We start from the raw sequence: 26,455 nt of genomic DNA, 5'->3' as shown, positions 1-26,455 counted from the left end.
TGTAGGGAGAGAGCATGGGGAAGTGTCTCTGGCAGGGAGGTGAGGGCAAGGGGGAGATCAGGCTGGGGGGGGCTGTGGGGAGGTGACCTGTGGGGGTACTCCAGCTGGGGGAGTATGAAGGGGAGCTGGGCTGTGGAGCAGTGCAGGGGGCTAAGAGGATGAGGGGGGAAGCCATGGGGCACTTCTTAGTGCAAGGGAGAGGTGGGCTGTGGACTTGGGAGAAACGGAGCTCTGAGGCAGGGGGTCTGGAGTGTAGGGAGATGGGGCTGCTGCCCCCCTTTCTCTGGCTACAGTGTGCAGGGTTCTAGGGTGCATGTGTGGAAAAGGGGAAGATGGGACTGTCAGCCTTGCTGCTGGAGTTGTGGTGTTGTGGATCTGGGATGGGGGATGTACTGGGAGGGAAGAAGGGACAGCCAGATGTCTTGCTGGGTGGGATGTGTGCATGAGAGGATGTGATGCTGCTTGCTGTGTTGTCCTGGTTCATCTCTGGGTCAGGGTCTGTGCCCTGGTGGGAATGCTGAGAAGGCTGTGGGGGCCCACTGCAGGTAGGGATGTGTGTGTACTGTCCAGGATGTGGGCACAAGAAGTGCTGAAGCTGTAGGGTGCAAGGTTTGGGCTGAGTGTATGGGGCAGGGAGGCTGGAGGTGTTAACCCCTGATGTGGGAGGAGTGTAAGGAGTGAAGAGATGGAGGTTCAGTGCATCGGGTCGGAGAGGTGTGCCTGGGGGAGAGTGGAGTCACCTGCATGGGGAGAGAGATGTGGCTGGAAACTATTGCTGGGGCTGGAGTGCTCTGGGTTGGGTATATATGTGTAAGGGGGCAGTGGTTTGTGGGGCTAAAGGTGCATGTGTGCAAGGGGAGGTGTGGGGCTTTAGTGCTGGCGGGGGATGCACGTGTACTGTGCTGGGAGGGATTAGGGATGGATGTGTATAGGGGCGATGTGGGGCTGTGGTGCCTGGTGTCAGGGATGCACATGTACGGGGGTGGGCAGAGGGCAGAGGCTGCGGTCAGGGATTGACATGTACTGGGGCTGCATGGAGCCATGTACGTCAGGCTGGGGATGTGTGTGCACAGGGAAAGCGATGGCACTGTGGGACTGGGAATGTGTATACGGGGGATGCGGGGCTGCAGCGTGCGAAGGCAGGGATGCACTAGAGTGGTTTTTGGGGGAGATGAAACTGTAGTGCATGGGATGTGGGAAGGTGATGGGGCTGCACGTGGGAGGTGTGGAGTATGTGTATGGTGAACGGGAGAGATGGGGCTGGGGATAGTTTTAGTGCATGTGGCATGAGGTGTGAGCGTCCTCGTTTGGATGCAGTGGAAGAGGTTTGTCTGGATATGTGAGGGACTGGAGTTAGCCAGTGCTGCCATTGAGGAGGCATGTGCAGGAGCTAGGAGTGATGGTGGGGGGCAGGATGCCCAGGGCCTCGCTGGATTGGGGGTGAGGCTATGCTGAGGTGGGAGCATGGAAGGGATGAGTTTACACCAAGTGGGAAAAGAGAAAAAAGAGAGGTCTGGAAGTCAGTGTGAGGACTACTGGCTGGGTCATGTAGGGGTATGGAGTGTGTGCATATGGGATGGGAAGGAGAACAACTATCTATCACTGCTGAGCCCGGGTGTACGACAGAGGATGAAGTTGTGGGTCCCTGTCACATCTGTTCAGACGAGGGAGACAAGTGACTTAGATTTGTAAATCCCCAACAGAGTGGACAACGGTGAGACAAATCTCAAAGTCCAGGCATTTATTAACTTCCCACAGTGTACTAATTGGATACCGATAATTGGCTAAGTATATAACGAGTTATGGCAAGCATTGTAGTATGCGTTGCATTACTTAATGGTAGTGAAGGAAAAGGGGAAAAAGGAAAGGAGAGAGATAAAGAGAACAGAGACCACTGGTCTGGGTTCGTCAGGGATGCATCCGTCGTCTTCCCTTCTTCATGTCTTCCTTTTTCTTTCTCCCTTTCACTCCTTACTCCTCCCCTCAATTTATACACACTTTCTTTGGGTCTGTCCCCTAGGTCAACCCACTTACTATCCCATGTACGGGGAGGGGTAAGGTGCTTCATGGGATGATGTAATTAGCATGATTTTGTAATGAGCATATTCAGGGGTGTCAACTTTCATATGCATTTTGTGGATAATGAAGCAAAGGTCATTCACAGGACGGATGGCCCTTGAAACTCTACGAGATGCACCAGAGCAGAACCATCCTGCCTTCACAGGGCTCCCATCTCCAGCTGCATCCTCTGCTATCCAGGCAGCCTTATCAGCTCCAAACTTCACACTGTCCACCCTGGGACTATAGTTTTGCTACTTGCAAGTGTTCTAGACATTCCTCCGCTCAGAGGGCCTCTGCTCCCCCCCCATCCCTTATCTCTCTTGGGCTGTATTTTCTCACAGGCCTTGTTTCGAGGAGTTACAGTTCGTCCCCCGGGGTTGTCTGTGTCCCTGCAGAGCCTGCAGAGGAGGTGCTGAGGGAGCAAGTGACCTGCTGGTACCTGCAGAATATGGGGTGTAGGAGGATGTGATACCCAGGTGCTTGCTGGGTCAGTGATGCTGACTGGAGGGATGTCAGGCTGGTAGGGATCTGCTGCGTGTGGGAAGGTCAGCAAGGGGGTGCCGGTGTCCTGTTGGGTCAGGGAGGGTGTGGGGAGGTGGTGGGGAGAGGGAGGCTGTCAGGGTCACTGCAGGGTCTGAACACAGGGACGTTGTGGGGAATGTGGAGCAAGGCTCAGGCTGTCGGTGTGATGTCTGTGTGTGTGGAGGCCTTTGCTGCCCTACGTGTGGAGCAGGAGGGGAGGACGGCAATGATGTGTGTGCAGAGATGGGGCTGCCAGGGCTGCTGCTGGATCTGTAAGTAGAGGGGGGGGAGATGAAAAGGGGGTGCACGTACTGGAGAGGCTGGGGGGAAGTTAGGGGGTGTGTGCATGGAGAAACAGGGCTGCCGATGCCTCTTGTGCCGTGAGGGACTTGTTCCTTGTTACCCCATCCTTTGGCATGCTGGGGAGCTGTGGGTTTGTGGGCTGCTGCTGCTCTGTGTGTACTGGTGGAGGGGGAAGTCCTGGAGAGCCCCTGGGGCAGAGGTCAGAGCTGCTATGGTTGGGTCTGGCAGCGGGGAGGGAGTTCAGAGGAAGCAGGAGTTGGAGCTGGGATGGATAATGGGATCACTTGCCTGAAGTGCTGGGTGAAGAGAAGGTGACTCACTGGTGGTGGATTTGGGGCTACCGTAGCCACTACCAGTTAACGTGCTGGGGACTGTGGGAAGTTATGGGAGAGATAACAGGGATGGCAGCCCTGAAACATGTAAATGGAAAAGTTTGCCAGCACTTGTGTCCAGGTTGTGGGAGCTGTGCTAATGAGTGTATCACAGCAGCGGGTGAGAGGCATATCAGAGGCACGTTGCTGTCAGCTGGTGGCGGATGCAGCCTCAAGATCAGAGCAGCTGTGAAGGCTGGAGGTGTCAGCTTCCTCTGCAGGAGGGAACTGGAGAGTGTGTGGAGCCAGACCCGTGAGCCGGGAAGCGCAGCGTGATCAGTTTGGTCGGGAGAGGAGCAGCTGTGGCCTGAAAGTGCTGCTGCTTGTACGCGTGCCTCTGCTCTGAGGCAGAAGTTCTCACTGCTGCAGTGATCCCCAATAACGCCAAGTGAAGAGCTGAACATACCTGACACCCAGCCCTGCCTCTGCTTCATGATTTCAGGAATAATTGAGATCAAGTCCGGCACTGCCAGTGTAACTGAGCTTAGGAGGAGCTTAGTGGTATTGCTGCAAACTCCTTGAGCTCTAGGTTGAATAGGTTTCCTCGTACAAGCTTCCTGTAAATTAGAGAGCTAGTTAGATGTGGAGCTGTGTATGGTTAGTCTGGAAAAGGGACTGTGCAATATTAAACCAGCAGCACCAGTGCAGCTGCTGCACCTGTGAAGTCTGTATCTCAACCAAACAGAAGTGATCTGTAAAGAGATTAAAGGGGATAACAGAGGGAGTTTGGGAGACCTGGGTTATGGGGTGAAAAAGGAGCTAACCTAGGCTGGGTTGGAGCCATCCTTCGATATGGTTAGTACAAATTTTGGGGAGGTGCTTTTGTAACCGGATCACTGCTTGTGCAAGAGCTGAGTTGTTGAGCAGCATTGCCCTCCCCGAGCTCAGCTGACTCTGCCACAGGTACAGCAGTATTCGTAGGCTGGGAAGAAAAGACCTAGAGATGGTGAAAATACAACTTTTTCCTTTCGGTGCTTGAGAAATTGGAAGTGCATAGAAATAAGGTATCCCTCTCTTGCTTTGGGTTTGCTTCCTGAAGGTGGGAAAGGAATTTCCCCCCCCCTCTTCGAATGGGGAAGGAAGTATTACGTTTTTTTTTTTTTCTTTTGTGAAGGAGAAGAGGAATAGGCTGTTTTCATTCCAGTGATATGGTATTTCTCGTATTACCTCTCTTAAAATGATTCCTGTATTTATTACTTTAAAAGGTTTGTAAAAAGCATCTTAATGCTCAGCCGATGTTTCCCTGCTTTTTCAGAATTGTTTCCCTTTGCTCCTAAAATAAGTTACTGTACAAACCCAGATCTGGATGAATGAGCTGAATTTTGCCATGGTTTTGCATAAGTAGAATTAATTAAATTCCAATTGTAGCATCTTTATTGTCAGTGTGTTATCTCGGAGTCAAACCAGTGGGGTTTGAGTTAGCAGGGTTGTCAGCTGGAGGGACATAATCTTTGTGTTTGAAACGGAATGGATTTACTCTGACGTAATTGAGACAGTGTGGTATTGCTCTGAAAAGCATGTCATTGCTGTTCACGTATTTTCGCAGTTGCAAAAGAAAATTATGGCTTTCCCAGCTGTGTTAGATCTTTGTTCCAGCTGTTACATCCCATTAGGAGAGCTACATTCAAGATTTTCATTACTTTTCTGCTGTTGTTTCTTTGCATTTGCAGTAGCTGTAGTTGATGGGAGCTTCTGTGGCTGCAAAGAGAAGGCAAAAGGATTTGCAAAACGGGCTTGAGATGTGTTTGATGCCATGAAATGCTTCTGAATACTGTGTTGGGGGTGGATTTGAGAGTGAATTTACAGGGGAGAAAATAAGGGTTTTCCTGTTGAAGTACACCTTATTATGCTGTTCAAATTTGTGGAAAGCTTATAAGAGGAAACCTATTCAATATGCTGTACACTTCACACATGTTTTTATCCTAAAATTTAAATAAAATATTTGAAAAACAGTGTTGGAGTATGTAACTAAGGTATTGAGCTGCCAAACAAATTGACATCGTGTGGTTTCTGAGCGCAGAGTTCTACATTGTTGTTGTTTTAAGCAGAGGTGAAAAAGGGAGAAGTTCTCTCTTAACGTGCCGCTTTCTTTTGCACTCACGTTTCATGTGGTTTGATAGAGGTGGCAGCACAGCTCGTGCTTTGGGTTAACTGCTGTGGATTTTCTTGTATATGTTGGGTTTTTTTATATGGAGGAAACTGTCCAGTGAAGACAGACAGCAATCAGCTTAATTTGCTATGAATTTAGCTAACACGGCTTGGCAGTGGGATATAGATACACAGAATATACCGTGTTTTACCTCTTAACTTAGCACATCCAGTAAGAGAGTTCGGTTTCCAGTATGTTTATGTGGGTGGTGCAATTCATGGGAGGGATGAGAAGTCATGGTTTATGCCCCCAAAAGCCTGATTTTTCTACTACATTGCTTTAAAAACCAACCAGGTAGAAGCCGCTTAACTTTATAATCGCTAATGGCACCTGGGTGTATTTCAGCAGCACGAATCTAGATTATCTGCTGCTAAAACTACAAGTGTAATAAACTAGATAATTAGCTTTGTGTGTTGGATCTAGAAGTGGGTTTTTCAGTACTTTTTCCTTGAATTTTCAATGTTGAGGATATGCTTGGATATGGTGTGGAGTTTTTTTTTGGTTTTTTTTCTGCCAAAATTTGTTTACGGTGAGGAAATAGAGTTCAGAATTTGTTCTTTAGTTTCATATTGTATGACTACTTTTTTAAAGATTATTTTTATGTAATCATAGAATATCTCAAGTTACAAGGGGCCTATAAGGATCAAGTCCAACTTACTGCTCCTTGCAGGACTACCTAAAACTAGTTCTTTATATATAAATAAAACTAATATTGAATGTAGATATAATATTAAATATATTAAAATTAATAATGCCACTGCGTTTATATTAAAAAGGCAGGTTCTGATCTGGTGAGCAGAACATTGTAACCGGAAGGAAAAATGACAGATTTCACAAAAAAACAATTCCAGGATAGGACTGGCTCAGAACCTGCTCCAATGTCACTGCACAATCTCCTGTAAAGGAAAACTTAACTTTATTACAGCAGATCTCTGCTTTGGAGAATGCAAACAGCAGACTGACATTTTCATTAGGAATTGACCTGGCATCAATCAAATTTTTATTTCTTTCTAATTAAATGTCAGATTTACCTCATACACTTTTTTTTTGTTTTGTTCTCTTTTTTTTTTTTAGTTAACTTCACTCTTATCAGTATGCAGCAATAATCTCTATCAAAGTATTAGATTTTGATTATCAGTTAAATGAGCTGATTCCCCATACTGATGCCGAATGACTGTTGTAACAAGTATCTATGACATTTGTTATAAGAAGGGTACCTCTTTATGTCCTGATAACCATAAATGTTGATGTTTTTAAACTAATCAACTTCTTGCTGGCTGCCAGTAAAGGACAACTTGGGTTTTGCTTGACATTTATGACGTTACCAGGAAAAGGGGCAGACTGAGCAGCACTACCAAGAAGATGTTTTTGCCTACCTGTTAACTACATTAATAGGATCCTTTTTCCCAACTTAAGTGTACTCAAATAAGGCATATATACTTATTAAATAATCTACTGTGTATGCCTCTGACTGTTTTCGTGGGTGCTGGATGGAAGCAATGTCTGTTTGAAAGAGTTATCCTGGGGTAACTATTCAGTGTAAATCCACGGGTACTGAATGCGTGGCAGGGTTGCATGATGTGCTGGAGCACAAGGGATCTGTGATAGAGCCTGTAATAAAAATACTGAGAAGCTATACCTAATTGCTGGTTAAAATAAAATTTTTTTTTACATCTCTTTTTATAGCAGACATGAGGGTGAGTGCTGAGCTATTTATAATAGACTGTGCATGGTGCATGGGTAGTGACTCATTAATTTTTCTCAATATAATTATTACAGAGCTGTAGTTGCTCCCTTTAAAAAACCTGACATGAAACTAAAAGCTCTTCTGTACTTGCTTGCTTGTTAAATTTTCACTGATCCGTATGAACTTTGGGCCAGGAAGGAGGAGGTGATGGGAGTGAGTTTGACGAAAGTAAATCAGCTATTCCTGAAACTGCATTTTAGGAAAGATAGTTTTTCCCAAACCCCCACGCAGTTTCTTTGGATGACGTGAGCATTGGTCAGCTTGTTTGCTGGAGGAATTGTTGTGACATTTACAAAGATAACTAGGCTTTAGTAGCTTCTAAAAATTCCTTTTCCCCACAAAACGAAAGAGAGCTTTTATTGCTTGAAGGGGAGTTAGCGCACTGCCGTCATTCCGTTTGATTTGGTTTTCCTTGTGGACAGCTAGGTTTATCTGCAGGTGGCACTGAGCAGCAGGGTTGAAGGCTGGATAACTTTTCACCCAAATATTCAGCTCTGTGTGGATTCTGTTTCGCCGTTGCTTCGGTGCTGTATGTTTTTTCGGGATCCATTTCTGTGTGCACATTCCTCCTCCCAGAGTGTTCGTCCTCATGCATAGGGAAGCTGAGCGTAACATAACTGCAGGGTCTTTCCCACAGGTTTCTGTTTTGAGACTGAATGGTCTTAATTTAGCTCTGCTGTTTTCCACAGCTGTATCAGTTTCGGAGCACAGCTCCCAGTCAGGGAGATGGTACAGCTTAAAAACTTGTGAGGAAGATATTTTTCTTAGCTCGCTGTTCGCAGGGTAAGGAGGAGAGCTGTAACTTGCTGGATGAACTATTCCCATCTCCTTCCATCTCTTCCCAATCCTGGGCAACAGATAGTATTTGAAGTGTCATGGTGTAGGGCACAGCAAGAGGCTTGGAAACCAAAAGCTCCAAAGCTGTTTGTGATCTGGCACTGACTTGGGTGACATTGGATTAATTATTTCACTGGGAAGCTTCAGCATCTGAATTTTTAAACTGAGGATAGCACACATATCTGAAGAATATTGAGACAAATTCGGTATGCACAAATTCAACTCTTTTTTTTTTGGCATCATTTACTTACAGAAAAAAGCCTTAAGTCTAAATGAAAGACCAGGAGAGAGTGTGTTACGTGTTTGTCAGCATTCCTTTTCATGTGTATGACTTCTGCTATTTTAGTGAATTTTTATTAAACCAGAGAGAGAAGAGGAATGCTAAACTGTTCAAATAAAGGTATAAAGCCTTCATTTGATGAATCACCTGAAATCGGATTTAAGACATTTTTGTGCTGTGTATATTTGCAGTTGATGGCTGTTTTGATTTAAATACGGATATGAATACAGACCTGAAACTTTTTTTGTACGCTTAGACCACTGATGACACTCTGTCTTGAAAAGACAGTCATTTCATCCCTCTGACAGCTGCACGTTTAACATTTTTATTTAGCTTTTAATCAATCTTATGACTTGACATTTACTGTTTGGAGTCAAATGTCAAAGATACAGGAAAATTGACTCTTCTTCAGGTTTTTTTGATCACCTTTTGAACCTGTTTTATAACACACATAATTGTTTTTTGAAATGGTTGCCTAAGTATTTCTATGCTTCAGTTACACTTAGTAGTTGCTTCTCTGCCACATGTTGTTAATAAGCACTTGTAGGAAGAAGTCCTTTTTAGCATTTATCACTTGCTAATCACGTCAGTACACTTTTTTGGAGGTTAAAAAGATCACGTGCAGATCTAGGAAAAGACCTTTTCCTATTGCAGTGATAAACTGGACTCAACTTTCACCCTGAGTACATGACCGTGCTGGTGCCAGGGGCTGCACACTGAGCACCCCCCAGTATTGGGGTGCATCTTGCTGTCCTGTGCCAGGTTGTCCAGCTGGAGAACCTATTGCAGCATTTCCCTGCCTGCACACTTCATTTTTCTTTCAAGGGAAACTGGACAGAAGCACGGTCTGTGTCTGTGCCTGTCAGTGCACGTTCCAGGTCTCAGCAGTGCCCAGCTGGGAGCGAGTGCTGCGAGGCTCACCATGGATCCCCCCCATCCTGCAAACAGCATAGCCAGTGATTCAGGAATGTTGGGGGAATGAATACGCTTCACTTCGGGGCTTGTTGAAAAGTTTTCCCCAAGTTTTCCTGTTCAACTTTTACCTGTTAAGTCTTGACACCTTAGAAAATGATTAAGTTCAAAGGTATCTTCATAGTCCGAAGAGCGATTAAAGTGACAGTGCAAAATTTCTTAGCTGTGTCAATTATCTAAACTTAATTTTTTAAGGATAAAACGCTCTTCTGCCTGCCTAAGAACTGTAGGGGATCTCATAACCACTCCAGAGTGGTGAAATTCTCCTTTAATTACGCTTATGTAAGCCTCCACGTTTCTCTGTCCCTAAAGTCTGAAGGAGAAACTTGTACTAGATATTATACAAACACAAAATCCGAGATGGTTCTTGTTGTGCGGAGTGCACGTTCTAAATACAGACGGACAAAAGAGGCTATAACTTGGTCTGATCTCCCTTTTAGCTGTGGAGAGAATTAAAACACAAGCAACTTGCCCAGAGTCACACAAGAGGCCAGTGTTACAGAGCTGAGAATCAAAACCATAATCTGAGTATTACCCTTATCTTCACCGCAAGACTAAGAAGAGAAATTCTAGAACAAAATTCTTATTTTCTAAATGTACCTGAAGGCATAAGTTGGCTAGGGGTTTGAATTCATCCAGTGATGTGAGAACCAGCCTGCTCGACTGCTTCGGCTTCAAGATAAACCAAGAAGAGATTAGGTTAAAGGACAAACAAAAGAGCATCCCCCCCGTTCTCCAAAGCTGGGGCTTCACAATAGCGATTGTGTTCCTTCAATGAGCACGGGCTGGTTTTCCATAATTACTTTTTAAAGTAAATCACAGCTTATCATCATGTAAGGATGTAATATCTTCATAAGCCAACTATACAGAAGTTTTATAATTCAGTATAATTTTATTGAATTTAAAAAAAAAATAATAATCATGTTTGTAGTTTAAGGCAATTTTTTTTCGTGTTACTGTTACTATGAAGAGTTAGGATGAGATTCAAAGTGGTGCTTTGGCTACCAAAGCCAGGTGTCCAGTTCTCCCTCGGGAGGCTTGCAGAGGGATTTCCCTCTGTCAGATCAGGGAAACCGAGGCACTTGGAGGACTTCAGCACTGTATAGTTTAAATCTTTGAGCCAAATTACATGTATAGAACAAACTGCATCTTCTCTTGGACTGTTTTCTTGGAGGTCATTAAATAAAGATAGTGGCTGCTTGGCCAGTAAGGTTTCACTATGCTTTTCATAAAGAAAATAAGATTTTTGCTGTAGAGGTAAACTTAAATTCCCCCCAGGAAATCAGCCCCTGAAGTTTGGTATAAAATATTCTTTCCTCATCAGACCATTACTTAATATTCCTGTGTTTCATCTGGGAGGTATATCTAACCGGTAGGTAAAGTGACTCATAGATTATGAAACCTATAGATTTCATCTGGTGGAAAGATACTACGTGAAATATTTTTGTTATCAAGAGATACAAGAGATACCTTCTTTTTTTTGCTGCCCATAAACTACAGTCGCTTCAACAAAATTAAATTGTTCCTTTTCTAGGTTGAAAAATAATATTTGGTCTGTGACATACTGTTAAAGGGGCACTTTCTACATATTGAGGGCTTGTTTTGTTCATATGAATTTATTTTATGAAACTGAAGACTATTTTAAGTGGTGTCGCGTGGTGTTAATTGACTGTTGTCAGGTAAAGCTGCCCTGTTCTGCTCTCTTCGGTTTTGCTTGAAGTGCTTCTTGAGGTGCAGGTCTTTAATGGTATGAATTGAAACAGAGTGATACAGATCAAAATAAAAACACTTTTAAATGAGAGTGTTCTTAGCCTGAGACGTACAGCCCGATGAACAGTAAACCTGGCAGAACTGTGGGGCAGTAATCTCCGTTACCGGTGGTGAGCCGTGGCGGATTGTAATCTCTAAGCCTAGATCTGCAGGTCATTTTTTTTTTTTTAAACCAGATTCTTGCAAAAATATTGTGTTTTTTGTTGTTTGTTTGTGTTTTTTTATTACAGATGGCCGCACAGATCCAATTTTGGATGATGTAGGTGATGCCTTCAAGCTTATGGGGGTTAACCTGCATGAGCTAGAAGATTATATACACAATATTGAACCTGTCACGTTCGCACACCAAATCCCTTCATTTCCCGTCAGCAAGAACAATGTCCTGCAGTTTCCCCAGCCGGGAAGTAAAGATGCGGAAGAAAGGAAGGAGTACATCCCTGATTATATGCCTCCTATTGTCTCCTCTCAAGAAGGTGCGAAATTAATCCTTTGCTTTAATTTTTGGTCCCCGTGTGTTTGTGTGTTCGTTTGCACCCTGGAGCAGTTGGGGTTGTGCTGCCCCACAGCAGTCGCTCAGGAAGGACCCGCTGGGTGTTACACAAGCATGGTTTCAAAACAAGTAGCAGTGCTGTGGCAAGTGTATTTTCCACTCTTTTACTCTCCTCCAAGATTAACTGGTGTCAAAATACGCTGTGTTAATACACATTTCTGTACTGCGTGTAAATTTTCAGTTTTCAGATAACAATAGAAATGAATGCTTTACGTTACCTTTTATGTGTTAGCCTCCCTCATTTATACTGCAAGAGCTTACATAATTTGGTAAAGGTAGAAGGAAGGCTGGCGACACTGGCACAGCGTTCCCAGCTCCTGATAGCTGTTTCTTTTTCCTTTGAACAAATTCAACATAAAACCAAAACAACAACAACAACAACAAAACCAACAGAAAACCTCTTCCATTTAACATGAATTCAGATTTAAAATAAGGAAATAAGGGTCATTTAGAGGCATGGTGCTTGCTTTTAGTTCTCTTTGCTAATGTTGATTAGGATTTCATCATTGCTGTTCCAACTGTTCTCCTTCCCTTCCTTGTCCCACAGAGGCAGGGGCTGAGGATCACTGTACCAGTGAAACCAGCTATACAGATGCTACGAGCTGCATTAAGCCTGAGAATTTTAACAGGGGCAGTGGAAAAATCAAAGTATTTTTTTCCCTTTTTCAGCTACATGAGACTCAATTGCTAATAAGATAAACCTTTGAGAAACACAACTTAGTCTAATTTTACCTTTGAATAGTGAACATCACGTGACTATACTTTGTGGGGAAATAAACATATGTAAGCTTGTGGACCGGGTACAAAAATCCCAGACAGAAGAACTCTGTTATACGAAAGAGTGTAACGAACAAGTACAATCCTCACAAGATACTTATTTAATTTATGATTCCCATGAGGACAGAATGGATACCATGCTCTATTATGCGTATTGTTCTTTTTTAAGAACTAAGGTCTCAAAGTCTGCATGTGGAAATATGTGTCAAAATTCTTCCCAGTGTAAAGAGGAACATAAATGACATCACCTTTTTGGGTGAATGAAATCCATTGCTGTGCTGGTAAAAATGTCTCATGGGGCAGTTTTTCAGTTTAGTAAGCTGTAGTAAGTGTATGTTCAGTCTTTCATAGATCATATTCAGCTAGATAGTTGCAGTTACAAAGTGTTCCATTTAGATTAAGTGAAATTATGGTCAGAAACAGGTATCTGAAGTGTAAAGGGCTATCAGGTACAATGGGTTTAGTGTGTTCAGAACAAATATGCCATTTCCAGTAGCAATGTGAGAACTTACTCATGCTGGTGAGTATTTCTGAAGCTCTGTAGACCTGACTTTTCTGTTTGCTTTAATTGCATAGAATACCTAGTTCTTTTACAGATCAATAGCATTTTAATGTCTCTCGCCTTAATATAACCCAGGAAGTGAAACTGCTGGGTGTCAGTGAAACTGCAGAAATATTTTATTGGATTGATAAGAAGGTATTAAAATCTCCCCCTCATGAAGTTTGTTAAAAGGGTTGTTTTTAAAATCTAACAATGAGCTCTCTTAAACCAGGAAGAGACAAAAAATGTAAATACCATCTATGTGGAGAACATTAGAAAGAGAAAAGTATAGAGGAGAAAGACTTTGAGGAGTGAACAGGGGTTTTAGCTACCCTGTTCTGGCTACTCTCTTGAAACACTTTAGCCAGATTTTTCAGGAGGTGAACAAACACCATTCTGTCAGAGAAATCCAGCATCTTTGAAATGTAACAAGTTACCCAACAGTTTTGCATTTTGGGTAGGGTTGTTTGGTTTGGGTTTTTTTATACTTGGAAAATCATACTTTAAAAATATGCAAGAAAGATCAAATTCAACAAGGCTCAAAGCGGCTGTAGACAAGTATCTGAACATGGGGAGTGAGAGATGAGAGTATTACAGACTCAGTCTGGCGATACATGACAGAGAGAGGCTAAAAATTGAAATGGGGACAGTTGTGTGCTTTTTTTGTATGTAACTTTTTATACTCTTTCTCTTGCAAGTTAGATCCAGGAGTTAGATTTTAGCAGTCCTTATAAATAATGTATGAATCCTTTTAACACCCGAAGCAAGAAGATATTATTTCCAAAGTTGGATGAGAACCAGGAAAACTTCTAATGCCTAAGGCTAGTGTATCAGAGGACCCATAGACACAACTTCAAAAAATGAATACAATATTTTTTTAATGGAAATTTAAAGCAAGCATTAAATACAGCTGCTGAATGCAGGTTTGTTACAGTTGATTTAAAATACTTACAGTTGAGGACATTTTAATTAAACGTTTACTGAAAATGCTATTTGTAATTTCGTGCCCTGTGTTTGGAGCTTTTTTGAAAGGGGCAGGGTGAATCAAGAAGCTCTGTTGCATATCTTTTGTTGTATTTTACTCCAAGTACAATTCGGAAGAAAAACTTTTACTTCTGCAGATGAAAGGAACGCACCGTAAAAATACTGAAGGGTTGCAGAAGCTGTTTGAATAGTTTGCAGATCTTTATTCAGTAGGGAAAAAACCCCATGCTGCTGCAAAGATTGTGCAGTTCCTTACATTTGAGCTGTTTTCAGTGGGCAATAAAGATAATTAGGCAGTAATGAAGGAAGGCTTCATGTGTGTTACGATATATAATGTGAATCTTTCAGTCACTTAAAGGAACTGTCAGGAAGACTTATTATGTCCCATTTTATGTTGAAGCCTAGAGCTCAGCTCATGTTATGAATATTTATTTGCTGATATGATTCAGAAATTACTAGTGCTGATATATTTTAGCAATAACATAGCCATTACGGTCTTAAGGGTATGAGCAGAACAAGGTTTATTGGGAGAGGTAGTATCTTTTAATTTTATCAGTTGATCTAGTTAGAAGTACTGTCTCTGGTGACAAACTGACTTCACAAGTAATTTTAGCTAGGTGCTTTAGTAAGAAAAAGCTTTTTTTTTTATTGTTCATTTTTTAAAAAAAAAATAACAGTGTTCAGTATGCACCATGACCAGTAGGTGTTGCTAACCTCCTTCTCAAAAGTCCTCCAGTTCTGCGCGTGTAACTAACTTCTTATTTCCACTTGCTCTAGAACTGGTGCTGCTGTGTTCAGAGTATACAGTCTACCCAGCAGCTTGTGCGATGCCTTAGTTATCCTTGCCAAAGACTCGATAAGAGCAAAAAGTCCTGTCCAGCCTGAGAGAAGCCGTTTCCACCATATGTACTCAATAGTAAGAAATGCTGAAACAGCTCTCTGAATGATTTCTGAAGTTGTGGGGGAAAGGGAGGAAGGCAAATAGGTTTTCAAGATCTGTAATTTGTGTCAGCTGAAAGTTCAGTTCAGTGGTACAAGTTTTGTTCCAAGAAAGCAGAAAATGTTTTCTTGCCTTAAATAATGCCATGCCTCATTTCAGGCAGTGTGCACTAACGAAATGATCTGGTGCAGATTCCAAATGCTTGCGCTGCGAGGATCTGCATATAAAATTACATATTTTATAAAACAATCTGGCTGAGTATTGCCATGGCAAATGTTGGGTTTTTAGCAGTATTTTTACAAAGAACACTGAAGGGATAATTTTATGCCAATGTATCATGATGTTCACTCTCTGCCTATTTTTAATTAGACCCCTTTTTGTTTTTGGAGTTATTTTAGTGCTGTTGTCACTAAAATGTCATGGTAAACTTGTAAGACAGATTAAAAAAAAAAGCAGAAAAAAATAAATTAGTTGCAAAACATGATGGTCATGCTTTATTTCTTGTGCTTTAATGTAAAAGAACATACATTTTGCAATAATACATCAACTTCATAGAATTTGTTGATTGCATTTGAAGCAAAACAGTACTGTGCTGAAACTAGGCCAGTTGAGAAAGCCCAGATACTTTTCTACAGCTAATAATAATCACTATTACATTTTGTGGTAGTGTTGAGAGCCCTGGGACCTGATGCTTTAAGAACATGTATCATTCTCCATAATTAAAACAAAGTGAAGTGTGAGTCCTACATGTGCCATGGTAACCTTATTTCTAAGCTTCTTGGAATGAATTTCTACCTGTACTTGCTGCCTCTTATTATTACCTCATTTTAAAGAATGATTTTAATTTTTTTTTAAATAACCACTTGATGTCAATTGCTTTCTTTTTCTGACTTTTTGAAGTTACAGGTAGTCTATCCCTGTTTCTCTGACCAGAAGACTGAAGAAAACATTGCTTTTGTATGCTATACTGTTCATAGGCTGTTATATTTGCATGAGATCATCCTTCCTCTCTTATACTGTAATTGTGCTGGGGTATTTCAGAAGAATAGGAGGGAGAAGACATCAGAGTCTCTTCCTAGTAGAGATTTTTTTATGGGGAGAGGGGTAGTTTTTATGGAGTCAAACTTCCTCCTCAAGTCTTTCTTCATTTTTTCTGCCTACTGCTTCATACCACTTCACTCCCACTTCATAGAGGTTCAGCTCCTTTCCTTTAAAGCTGATCTGGAAACAAACATCATTTTTAGTGGGCATTAAGTTTTGTGGTGTTTCATTCCTGATAATGTATGTTCAAGCACTGGCATTGTATTTCTGATCCATTGAGTCAGGATCAGTTCTTGGCACTGTGTACAAATTCAGATTTATTCGTAGCCTTTTCTGTCAGAGCATTTTATTTCCCTGGCAGATCAAAGCATAAAATTGTTGATTTTCTAACAGTCCTGCCTTTGCCCCTCTTTGCTGTTGATGGGATGTTGGGACCTTTTACTCACCAAAACGTGATGCTTGCAGCCACCTGGAAGCGTGGAAAGCCAGCTGTCAAATTATACATCGTCACAGAACATCTTTATTTTTTTCATGCAATGTTAGTTTCTAAAAATCACATCTGAATTGATGAGAAGGGGGGTGTGTGTGAAGCAAGGTGCTAATCAGAATAACATGATTTTTGCATCTGATATCTAGGGTCAACTGGTGCTAGAATTGTAATTGTATAAAGCATTAAGCATCACGGTGGTATAAAGCATTGGTGTCTAGCTCCGGCGGCTAGATATATCAGATTTTAAAATTGTCACTAGCCCTTCAGTCTAGCAGTGCTTTCTTTGGCTGTGATCCAGAACTGAATCTAGCAAGTCTTGGATCTCAGACCAGCGTCGTTGCAATCTCTTGGTTTCTTCAAGGGTTAAAAAAAGGCAATACCTCTTTCTAAATTAGTGCGTGGAGGGCGTTAAAAAGGATACTGGGATATCAGCTTTGCCATTTTGATAACACAGGTCTCGCTGTTGTAGTTTTTAAGCCTTTCTGCCTTTCCCCAGATCTAATTTAACCCCACAGACTAACTCTTCTTCGTTCTAACAGCTGCACTGACGATTTAAAAGCAGAAACGATCTTTTCAGCAGAGTTTTTCCGGTATATTTGGTTAGGAAACCACCACCCATCAACAAACAGATACTGTGTAGTCAACCAGTTTGAAGAGTTAAACCCCTGCCAGACTGAACGCTCTGCTCCTGGCTGCTAACCATGCCTGGTTGCTGAGTATTTGCAAGCATCCTTTAGCCGTCCGTGCAGTAGGCTGAGTGTTAGACGCTGATTGCTTTTGTGCGAATGAGTCTTCGCGTATGCAGCAGCCTAGCAAGGAAGAAGCAACAGGAGAAACAGACAAAATGAGAAAGGCAGCCAAGCTTGAGATGCAGACAGAAGAAAGGCATTGGGAAAGAGCCAATAGGAGAGGCAGATTTCAAAGAAAAAGGAAATATATGAGACAGGAACAAAAAAAGTGTACAGAAAATGTGCCTGGTTTAAATCTTGCCATTAGACAGAAAAATAACTTTTATAGAAGGCGTGCTGATAAAGCTGTAATTGGGAAGACAACTGTATCTTTACCTTTTCTTAAGAAGTTGTATCATAATCAAAAGCATAATTTCTAGTGAAATACTGCAAGAAAGGATTTAATGAGGAAGATTTTTTTTTTTAAAAAAAAAGCATAAAATGTGAAGCTAAATAGACTTTCACCAAAGAGTTTCATTTAATTTACAGCACTTGGAAAAGAAAAAAAAAAAAAAAAAAAAAGCAGCCCCGATGCAGTAAGTGCCATAGTCAAACTTTATCCGTGACAGAAACTAAATCACATACCTGGGATCCGTAGACTACGGAGACAGAAGCATACAATGTTTTATATTCTGTAGGAGACTAGTACCTAACTTTTCCCAATTGTTCATGTCTTTGGGGAAAAAAAAACCCCAACAACCCTCTTGCTTTTTTTGTAAGAAGCATAGTGGCAGCTGGAAGTGGGGAATGGAAGGAAATGGATTAAAAGGGTTTGGGGAGAGAATTCATGATGGGGTTTCATGTTTTTGTTTGTTGGGGTCTTTAAAATGTTGTATCCTTCAAAACAAATAAATTGGTTGGAACCTGGCTGTACCTGAATAAGCAAATCAGAAAATACATTTTATGAAGATGCTGACTCCATTTTTTAAAAAAAGTAATAATGAGGAGTTAGTAGTACTAACTATAAAAATTCAGCGTTGTGAAAACATATTTCTTCATCTGTCTAGTTTTATTCACTGCACGTAGCAAATGAAATGAAATGAACGCGACTTTTCTTCAAGGGGATATCGTCCTTTAAAACCTTCCCACAAAGATTTTTCTGTTTTTCAGACCTGTTTAGATAACTCACAAGTTGTTAGTGGTTCTTAAGGATTCATAATAAAAACTGCGCGATGCAGAAGTTTACTCATAAACGCCAGCCTTTTGCAGTGAATTATTTACATGGAGTTGGAATGAAAGTCATGGATTCTTTCACTGTATTGTGATATGCAAATTGCAGTTTTTGGCTGTAATAAAACTGGAGGAGAAAACGGGACTTTACGATAAAAGGATTCTATTGTCTTGTGTATTTAAAACAGAAATGCTGCCATGATTTTAATTTCCTACTGATCCTTTTTCAGCAAAACTTTTGTCACTTGTCTCGACTCGTCATGTCAGATCCGTTTTTTCCATTTTCTGACAATGTATGACTTTGTTTAGTGCCTGTGTTGCTTCCTGCACTGTCTACTGCTACTATACTTGAGGATTTTATTTCATCTGGATCATCAGACACCTTTGTGCCTTTGAAAGCATAAGTTTCAAATTAGGTTATCCTCCGATAGCTGTGTGTTACTGTTCTCAAGCATTTCAGACTTTCCCTTAACTGCACTGAGTACTTTTGGTGACTCTAGGGGAGGGGTGGGAAATGGAAAGTCTCGCCACTGCTTAAAGCAGGATAAAAGAGAAGTGCAACTGGCCTGTTTTAAGGGCTGACCTTGTAACTTTATTATTTTTCAGTGCTTTTGCCTCATGCAGGAGCCTCTCCTATTTTTCTTCTCATCAAATGCTTTTATTTTTTTTTTACACTTTGACTTTTGCCACCAAGGATGCTTAAGCTTAATGAAAATGTTAGTGATTACTAACAATTCCTGGCATTCAAAAGGCAAATAAAAATTCTTTTAGGTACTGGGAGCAAAACCACAAATTTGATTGTTACCTCCCCCCCCCCGCACAGGAATTTGTGCCAGGCTTTCTGAGAAATGGCTCATAACCTAAGCAAGCCTTAATTTTGTACTGCATTTGAGAGACTTGTTTGGGAAGGACATGGAATTAGAACATGTTGGTTGAGACCTTGTATGTTTATCTGATTTTGAGACATGTGGAACTTAAGTTTCTCCACAATGCCAGCATCTTCCTGCTGCGGATTAACAGCTGTGGCATGTACATGGACACAGGGAAGGGTCCATGCCTGGAGTTCAGGAGTTGGCACTCCGGGTAGTTGTTCTGAGTAATGCTGCTGTCCAGAGAAGAGTTACTTGAACTTTTTTCAGTTAAAAACTTTTGAAGTGTCTGAAACATTTCTTTCCTCCTTTGGGAATAAAAAAAAAAAAAAAAAAAAAATCCATGCTTGGAGCTATTCAGGAATAGACATTGCACAGTGTTTACACGCACATTTTCAAGTGTAGCTGAGCCTAACCTTCATCTTAGCATCAGAACAAGCCATTGTCTAGACAAAGATCACTAGTCGATTACGGGACCCCTATCTCTCTTGCATTAATCAGGTGAACGACTCATTACAAGCTTCTGCAGACAAGTATGTGGTAGAGTCCAGGTTAAGACCAAGGAACTCTGCCTTCTAATTTTTAAAATTATGACTAAGAAAGCTCATTTGGATTATTTGTCTTTTGCCACACACGGATAAGCACTATAACTTTACCATACACTTCTTAACTTCAATGTCTTCTTCCAGTCATCACCTTTGGTACAGGTTCCTGTTTTCTCCAACTCTCAACTAAAGGGAATATTAGTGAGTAGGTAAGTCATTAGGAAGGGATAACTCATTTTTCTATGTAGGCAGTTCCACTTCATCCTGCGAGAGCCTGAGAAATGTAAAGTTGGATGGATAACAGGGAGAGTTCAAATTAGAGGGCGTTTGGAGACGTGACCCTGGTTCATGTAGCAAGACGCTTGGATAATTAAAGTTCATCTGTAACTGAGTGGTTTTTTGGAATCTTTCGTTTTTGTAATTGCCCTCATTAGAAACATTAATGGCTTTCTGATGACTTGACAAGTCTGTGTTTTCATATATTTCTTTAGTTTGGATTTTGTTTCTTTGAACAGCTGTGTATTGCACGACTAGGTTAAATGTCATTCTGTTTGCATGTTGTGTATAAATGCGTGTTGTTTGAATTGGTTAAGCAAAAGCTACCATAGCATACCTGTGTTTTTGAGAAGCAATGTCAAACTTGAGCGGGGCTGGATCTGGCTTGTATTTAGCCCAAGGCTGTAAAACATAGGGTCTTCAGGTGGTAACACAGTAAGTCACAAATTTCTCTGACTTGGTTTGAGATTAATGTTTCAACCATGGTTATAAGTGATGACGCCACGCTGCCAGAGGTGGTATTTTATATGGAGAGATAAATTGAAGTTCAGCTCGCTCTGTGTGTGTTTAAAATAGTTCGATAACAACTTAAATGACCTTTATTCTGGCCACTTTACAATCTGCAGCGTTCTGCTTAATTTATTTTCTTTGGTGAACTTGTTTGCCCTCTGCATTTGCGCTGTTGATGTCTCCTGCTTTCCCATTCCAAAGAGTTGTGTTAAAGGAAGACTCTGTGTTTCATGTGTATTCTTACAGTTGGGATGAAGCATACTTTTCTTCAAACGTTATGAGCTCTCTTCCCTGAGGGGAGGAGGATGGTACTGATTCTATGCGTCTGAGAGGTACGGCTTAACAGATTGGCCAAATAATCCATCCTGAATTGGAGAGTGAATAATTTTAATACCCCTTATCTTGCATAGATTTTTGTGGATATTCATCTCAGCAAATGAACTTTGCATTTCTAAATATTTAGAGCAGCATGTTCATTCAGGTACAGCATACTTGAATCTTAATATTGTCCAAGTTTCTCCACGTTTCTGTGCATGTGGGACTTTGGTTCCAGGCATATTTAAACAAATGTTTGTGCTTGTGTGCGGACAACGCTAATTATGTCTGACAGTCACAATTGGGAATAGCATGGAGGAAATAATAGTTCTTGACCAATCACTAAAACACAGGAAGTCCTGGTGCCATAGGAAGGGAGAGAAACTCACTTTTCATTTCCTTTTGAGTCCAGTGTGTTCAGATTAACTTTAAAGGGAGCTGAGATGCAGCTCTGAGGATTTAGTCTTCAATCGTGTGCTGCCTATGCGTGGAGCCCGTCTCAGCAGGCAGGCAGTCACCAGCCAGAAAAGCTCTCATAGCTCAGCTGCTGGGTATCCTATTGCAAATTAAATATGAAACAAGGATGCATTTGGGTTTGCATGAGAAACTTTTAACACATTCATTAAAGAGGCTTGCTTTCTGTTCTGAATATTTTAAATCACAATGTCGCTGAAGGTGGTAGCTCATCTGTAATCTCTCAGGGATAAATAGTTTCTTTTGCTGTTTTAAAGAGAATCGATGGATTTTTACCATTCTTATGTGCAACAGTTCTAATTTTCTGTAATACAGGCTCTACATGTTCAGATCAGCCAGGTTTATTTAATTCATTTACCTTTTTGAGGAGGTGTGTGTATAAAATATTCCGCAAACAAATATTTTCAGTGTGATCAAAACATGCACATATATTTTTCTTTTTTTTTTTTTAAAAAAAAAAGATAAGAGCTACAGTTAAAATCACGTATCCTTGTCCAAGAAACTTGAGTTGGGATGGGGTTTTTTTTAATAAGCTTTAGAACTACAAGTGAAAATCTATTTAGATTTTGGTGAGATTTAGCCATCCATTTATCCTCTTTTATCATCATACCTTAACTTTTTTTTCCCAGAGTCCTTAAAAACGTGATAGAAAATCACATTGGTTGTGATGAGCTGAAAAATCAAGGTGGAATTTTATTGTTACGGTGTTGCTATGTAGTTCAGTTACACTTACAAACTGCAGCATGTGAAGGGTTTATCACAATATTGCATATATTGACACAATTCAATATTTTTTTTTTTTTTAGGACTCTTGGGGAAAGTAAACTTTCTGTGAATTAAAAAATGATAAGTATCTTAATGCTTACATTGCAGGTAACAACCTTCTCTTAGGTGAGCTGATTTTCACAGAGTGCAGCTTATGCATTGTATATGTTTAAAAGTTAAGGTGTTTCAGGCTGAAACACTATAAATTTCTTCAAAACCTCAGTGTAAACCTCAGTTTTATAAATGGCCTGTCTATTTAAGGAGTTTTTCCTTCACAAAGACATTTCTTCTTGCATGAGATCTCTAAGCTGAGCTCCTTGCACGTGGTTTTGGTCCGTCTCTGCTGTGCAGAGATCTGGGTGAGGCAAACTCCCAGCATGTCTTCTAGACCCCCCCCTCTCCGGTGCCATTTCATACAGAAGGGATGTCAGTGTAAAGCTGCGGTCTTAAAAACTAACCCTGCTGCCTGGTCAAAGACAAAACGCTTCTACGGGTGTGGGAAGTGGAGAAATACGGGCTTGAATTTTGCAGTGTCCGTGGTCCATATGCCCTGTGGAGGGGACATCTGTCCTGTGCCCTGCCGTAGCCCGCTAAGATTTTTCTCAGGTCCCAGGCTAAGCCAGGCAGGGTTGCTGCAGCACTCATAACAGGAGACAACCAAGGCAATCCCATAAATAGTGTTGATTAGTAGATGGCATTTTATAAGAAGCTGCTGTTGAGCCTGGCATATTTCAAATGGGATGAAAAATTAAGTCCTTGCCACTTGTGGTGATTAAAGCCTCAGTGGCTCACTTTTCACGAGTAGCATGTTAACCCTGCTGGCACGGTTCCAGTTGGGTTAGAGAGTCCTGCCAACCTAAATGCCCTGAGCAGTTTCAAATTCGTGGAGGAGAAACCGCTCAGCGCTGTTCTGTGCCGCTGAGTAGCTGCCACATCCTCCCACCAAGATTACTGCGTTTCAGCAGTAATTGAAGTGATGCTGAGTTGAGGCCAGGTCCTATCAACTAAGTGCATGCAGCACGCGTTTTTTGTTGGGTTTTTTTTTTTTTTCTTTTTTAAGTGTAAATCCAGGAGTGCATGTGTATTTTCTAGGTTAGCGTTAGACCCATATGTGTGAATGATGATAAATAAATGCAAGGTCGTTACGCTCTTTCAGAACGGGGCATAGAGCCCACTCTGGGTCTGCAGAGGAGAGAACCGTGTATGATCTGCAGGTACTGAAGGAACTGAGGTGAAGAAACAGAAATATTGATTCCTTTTATCGAGTTTTCTTCCTTTCACATGCTTATAAGGTCTGCTTTTGTGCATAATATAGATTATCATTTCCGTGTGGTATTTTTAGCAGTCAATGTATAGAAAAGGTGTGTGGACAGCTGGAGTAATTAGATGCAAATATCCAAGTAGAGTGACAAGTGTTTATAATCTGCTGTGAAAGAAAGGTGTGTGACATGGGAAGGTGATGCTGGCAGTGATGTTTATGTCACCAGAAGAATACATGTCGGGGTTAAATAACTTACAGTAAGATTTTTTTGTAAAATTGAGTAATTCTTATCAGCCTCTGGTGAAGGGGCTAACACTTGTGCTGCTTTCAGACTCCAGTGTTACACATGTGCTTATTCTATGCAATAGCTATTGGCCTTATCTAAATGGAAAACCCTTTCCAGCTTGAGAACAACTTAGCAACTTTTTAATATCAAAAAGAGCACATTATACACAACACATGTACAAGACTCAAAGGAACATGTATGCTGCCTAAAGTTTTTTTGGAGCTAGTGTGTGTGTATGCTAATCTCCTGAGAGTTCATTGCTCCAAGCTTTTATCGAGAGCAAAGGGAGTCAGAGCCGAAGAGTTCTGTGCGCTGCCACTCCATCTGAAAGAACCAGCTCCTTTTTCCTTAGTTCAAGGCAGTACGCCCAGAAGTATGTGTACATCGTTCCTATCAATGCAGTTACAGGACTCTGCCTTTCTTTTTAAGTGAAAAATAAATGAAAATGTTTCCATTCTGCATCGTTAAAACAGCAGAGGAGGTTTCTGCTACAGTCTTAATTGTCTCAGATCTGTTTCTCAGTGCAGCACATCTTTGCATGACACTGTTATTACCTTTTAATGTTTAGAAGAGATGAAATATATTGATAGTATCTCAAGGGAAAGACTGTAGATGCTGGTTTTTTGAGGAAAAACTTAGATGTGGTTTAAAACCCTCCTTTCTTCTGGTTGCCATGGGTTGACTGCAGTTCATACTTCTCAGTTACTGCAGCCTCCAAATGTCCAGTTTTGCTGTTTCTTTGCCTTAATTGGTGTAAGTTTTTTGCTTTCCCAAATGATCTTTTATGAAAGGGCAGTGAGATGAGGAAACAAGCAGGCTTCAGAGTGAGAGATCCCGTCAAGAAGTCATGTCCACTTCGTATCACATGAACAGGGAGGGAACACGCGAGCTATCAGATAACACGCTAAACACTATTCTCCAGAATTAGGTGACTTTGTTTCCTTTCCTGCGTTTAATGTCCCAGCGTCTTGCAGAGGTCGGGGTTACTTTTTGAACAGCCAAAACTGCATTAGTGTCATTCTTTTTTCTGAACAGTAGTTCATTTCTTTCTGTAGTATTAAGGCAGTAGCACCTTTCTATTTTAATGAGGCAAACCTTCGTTAAACCAGGAACCTCTCCTGGTCATGGGTAGCACGGTACGTGAACATATTTAAGGCAATTCAATTCCTGTAAGAAACAGTATGCAAAGAAAAGTCTTGCTTCCTCGTGCAAAGAGCTGGGTTCTTAATTACAACGGAGTTGACAAAGAATGACATTTGGCAAAAATCCAGAGTAATACTCAGCCTTGTTGCCTCTTGTTGCAGACTGAGGCACCTTAACTGTTCAGTCATCACACCTTCTGATTTAATGTAAGGTTAGAAATATAAGAGGAGATTTTCAAGATTTTGTTTTTCCCCACACACACACTATTTGAGAGCGTATTAATACTGTAGTCATCAAGGTTTTAAATTTCTTAAAATGTTAGCTATCTATATTGAGTTATCTCACAGCTGCCTTCCCTCTGCTGATGCAGTATCAAGGCTGAAACTTTTATTCTGCAAAACCCAAGTCATTTCTCTCAAGCTTTTATTCTGCCTTTTATGTGCATGTCTCATCTACACCATTCGTAGCAAAATATGTGTTCTTAAAATAACAGCAGCATAATCTGGTTACATATGGCAAAGGAAATAATACGAAAGATCAAGGCTTTCTCTAATCTGAGTCCTTATAGCATCTTACATTGCTGTGTGGCTGTAAAATGCATCGCACAAGTGGAATATTTTAAGCATTGTGTTAAAATTCCCATTTTTGAAAAATTTAGCATCGCTAAAAGGCTAGTGTTAATTTTTACTGCACTTTAGTTAGAAATAAACACATTTTAATGTGCTTAATTTTAAGTTTACTTTAAATTGCTTACTACCTCCTTCTCCCACCGCCTCTTTCCTTGCTCAAAAACAAAACAAAGGAGCATGTATCCGGGTGTTTGCTTGTACACCACATGCTGGCTTTCAGAATGGAAACTTCAGGATGGAAGCTGAGAGGAGCCAGACAAGCATATGCAAAGAAAATTAAATGTTTCAGGCCAATCTGAACAGTGGAGATCAGATATCTACAGTCATGGTGTATCTTCTTGGAGGTGCTATTAGAAGTTACTATGCAGTAAACTCTGCTAAAGAACAAGAGCTTAGTGTGTCATACACCTGGCACAATTTGGAGCATGAGATCCAGCGGTTTGCTCCTAGCAATCTCTGTCCTTGGGACACAAAAAAAAAAAAAAAAAAGACACCAAAGTGTTCTGGCTCTAGCAGTTGCTAGAGTTTGGGGGGGGGAAGAAAAAATAAAACCACTATCCACGCTAGTGAAGAACATGTTCTGTGGTTGAGTTGAACCAGAGCCATCAGGGCACACGAGGCTGTCAGCGACATCATCGCCATTCCGCTTGCAGTTCTAGGAGAAGCACGGGACCCACCACAGCCTGTCTCCAGTTGCGCCCTCATCAGTTTGAGGTGCTGAGGACACGGTGATGCTGGGGGAAGGGAGATGATGACTTGGAGGGAGCCAAACCCTTCCCACAAACTTGTTGCGATAGTAGTTCTGGTGTATAACTCAGTAAGAGGAGGTTTCGGCGTGTGACGTGAAAGAGATGTAAGCCGGGTCTTGAAGTGTGTGCCTGAGGTCTGTTGCAGTGACAGATAATGGTGATGGTGCTAAACAAATTAGCGTGGGTATTAAAAACAGCAGAGCCATGTTGACAGGACAGTTTTGTCAGGTCAATTTGAGAAGAATTCTGTTGAGTAGACTCTAAGCCCCTCTGTGCTTGGCAAGCTGAGCTTGTGTTTAGGTGGATGCCCTGTATTGGGAGCGCTCAGAGAATGCTTTGGATCAGAACTTGCACAATACCCTTGTACCATGCAGACATGTAACTCTTTCTGCTTGAAGGA

The 26,455-nt window shown here is 41.4% G+C and overlaps 1 protein-coding gene across 2 annotated transcripts in view; it reads left to right on the top strand.

Annotated features, from left to right (window-relative positions):
* The window catches only part of TAF3 (TATA-box binding protein associated factor 3), a 125,423-nt gene that overhangs the window by 639 nt on the left and 98,329 nt on the right, over positions 1–26,455 (top strand). Inside the window, exon 2 of one of the 2 annotated variants that reach the window (XM_074903515.1) lies at positions 11,243–11,485. The exons of the other annotated variant lie outside the window; for it this stretch is intronic. Within the exon in view, the coding sequence (XP_074759616.1) occupies positions 11,243–11,485 (243 nt within the window). The remainder of the gene's footprint in view (positions 1–11,242; positions 11,486–26,455) is intronic. 2 annotated transcript variants of the gene reach the window in all.

The sequence above is a fragment of the Athene noctua genome, chromosome 3 (genome assembly GCF_965140245.1).
Source record: "Athene noctua chromosome 3, bAthNoc1.hap1.1, whole genome shotgun sequence".
Classification (NCBI taxonomy): Eukaryota; Metazoa; Chordata; class Aves; order Strigiformes; family Strigidae; genus Athene; species Athene noctua.
The sequence above is the reverse complement of the archived record's forward strand: the minus strand, read 5'-3'. Positions and strand labels throughout refer to the sequence as shown.